The following is a 2601-nucleotide window of genomic DNA, read 5'->3' as shown; positions in this document are numbered from 1 at the left end:
CGGCCCCTGGAGCCTCGGCGAGCACACGGCTTACGCGCTCGGCGCAGCACCGCCGTCGACGCGCCTCACCCGCCGACCGCCCTCCGAAAGCCTCGTCCGGCGCGCCGCTGCCGACATGGCGCTCGCCGGCAAGGACGTGAAGCTGTCGCAGGTCGTCGTGGGCATGACCGTCGAGCTGACGCTGAAGGGCGACGGCGGCGGCGCGCCGACGGTGTCCGGCGCCGTCTACACCGTGGACCCCGTCACCCAGACCGTGGTCCTCTTCAGCGCCGCGGCCAACGGCCGCCGCGAGGCGCGCGACGTGCGCCTCGTGCCCGCGCACGCCGTCGCGGGCGTGAAGGTCGTGGCCGACGCGTCGCCGCGGGACGCGGAGGCGCTCGTGCAGCCGCTGCCCGCCGTGGACCTCAAGCTCTGCGCGAAGCGCGAGGCCGAGGCCTTCGAGGCCATGGAGACGGCCATGGCCCAGCTGAACCCCAACGCGACGCCGGAGGGCCAGGCCATGTTCGACGCTTTATCGAAGACGATGGACTGCTCGTGGGTCGACGACTCCATCAACGTCCTCGACCAGGTGCGCGTCGACGCGCCCTACGGCGTCGACGACTGCGTCTCCCTCGACGGCAACACGGACTCGCTCGCGCGCATCCGCAAGGTCATGCAGGGCTCCCTCAAGAAGATGGCGCAGAGACAAAAGGCCGACAAGTGAGGCGCGCCGCGCCGGCTCCCTTATAAAAAAACCAGAGCGGATCCCCCGGGGCGCGGTCGCCGGCGGCTTCGCGTTAGAAAAAAGCGCGCGCGCGCGCGCGGCGCCTAGTCGATCTGGGGCGCGGCGCACTTGCACGTCGAGTTGCGGGGCCCCTCGACGGTGCCGCCGCACCGGCGGCAGACCTTGGCGAAGGGGCTCGCGCCCGCGGGCGGCCGCGGCGGCGGCGGCTTGGGCCGCTCCGCGTCGCGCGCCTGCGACGTCGCGCGGCGGAGCAAATCGTCGAGCCGGTCGCTCGAGTTCTTCCGCGCGTGGGCCGCGAGGTCGCCGTCGAGGCTGCACGAGTCGCTGCCGCCGCCGTCCGACGACGTGTCGCGCGCGAGGCCCGCGCGCTTCAGCGCCAATTCCCGGTGCGTCTCCTCGTCGACCTCCAAATCGTCCAAGCCCAGGCCCAACGTCCCGAGCTCCTTGCGCGCCTCGAGCTCCGCGCCGAGCGCCTTGGCGTCGGCCGCGCGCTTCCGCGTCTGCTTGACCTCGCGGACCAAAATTCTCTTCTGGTCCGCGAGCTCCGCGGCCTTCGTTTCCGCGGCGACGCGGCTCTTCGCCTCGTCGCCCACGCGCCGCTGGGCGTCGTCGAGGGCCGCGGCCTTGTCCGCCCGCGTGCCCTCGCTCGCGAGGCGCGCCGTCTCCTCGCGCTGCCGCGCTCTCTTCGCCGCGGCGACGCGCTCCCGTAGATCGTCGAGCGTCCGGAGCCGCTCCTCGTCCGAGGGCCCGGCGCCGCCGCCGCTCGTCTCCTGGTCCGCCGCGCCGGCGACGGCGTCGCCGAGGTGCGCCGCGCGCCGCATGTGGTAGTGCAGCCGGTGCGCGACCTCGCGGACCGCGTCGCGCGGCTCCCGCAAACTCGCGGCCGACGACTCCGAGAGCCCGAGGGACACGGCCTGCTGGCGGAGCTGCGCGAGGGCGTCGCCGAGCCGCAGGGCCGCGGCCTCGCAGGCGCGCCGCCGCTGCGCCGTCTCCTCGCGGAGCCGGTCGCACGACTCCGCGGACTCCGAGCTCTGCTTCTGGAACCTGCGTGGGAATCGACCGATGAGCCGGGACGTCGGGGCCGAACTTCAGAATGCTCCAGCTCGGCCACATCGAAGTCGATTCGGCTGATTTTGGGACGAATCGATCGCTTTTGTCGAGTTCTCGAAGCACAGCCGAAGATCTCGCGTCAAAGCGGTCTCATACACGCACATTGAAGTCAGCTCGAAGGTTTGATGTTCACGCGGTCCGGAACTCCGCCTGGAGCCGCTGGTAGGCGTCGCGCTCGTCGGCGACGACGAAGTAGCGCTCCCGCGTCAGCGCCGCGGCCCAGGCCGCGCACTGGTCCTCGTCGTCGGCCTTGAAGAAGAACGACCGCAGCGGGATGTCCGGCGGCGTGCTCAGGCGAATCGTGTTCCGCGCGACGACTTCGACCTCGGTGTAGTACTCGAGGTCGATGATGCCCCGCGCCGACTCGCTGTGCTCGCCGTCGTAGTAGTACAGTAAGGTCTGGGGCACGAGGGCGCAGTAGCGCCGCTGCCAGACCTGCTGCTCGTTGCGCTTCGTCAGCACGCCCGTGCGCACGCCGAGGCGCGTCGCCACGGCGGCGGTCTTCGGCGGGCTCGACTTGATCGTCAGCGTCGTGTTGTTGCTCGAGTTTCCGCGGAGGTCGCCGAGGAACGTGTTCATGGCGGCGGCAAGAGCGGGCGTCGACGCCACACCCTCGATCGAGCTTGTGGTATTTCGATGGGTGCAACAATCGCACGGTGCCGTGCCGAAAGTAAAAGCGCGCATTGATCCAGAGGTCGCTCTCACGTTCGGGTCCTCGCAAGCCGTCGCCGCCGTCGTCGCGTCCTCCTCCTCCTCCTCCTCCTCCT

General features: G+C 71.0%; 1 protein-coding gene across 1 annotated transcript; it reads right to left on the bottom strand.

Moving 5' to 3' along the window:
- Positions 1 to 761: 761 nt before the first annotated feature.
- Positions 762 to 2438, bottom strand: AURANDRAFT_72776 (expressed protein; the record flags this gene model as incomplete). Its single annotated transcript, XM_009043829.1, has 2 exons — positions 762 to 1768; positions 1980 to 2438. Coding segments are annotated over 2 exons (1464 nt in total), but the record flags the coding sequence as incomplete, so codon positions are not given.
- Between the last annotated feature and the right edge of the window lie 163 nt (positions 2439 to 2601).

This window comes from Aureococcus anophagefferens, assembly GCF_000186865.1.
Source record: "Aureococcus anophagefferens unplaced genomic scaffold AURANscaffold_72, whole genome shotgun sequence".
Lineage (NCBI taxonomy): Eukaryota > Pelagophyceae > Pelagomonadales > Pelagomonadaceae > Aureococcus > Aureococcus anophagefferens.
The sequence above is the reverse complement of the archived record's forward strand: the minus strand, read 5'-3'. Positions and strand labels throughout refer to the sequence as shown.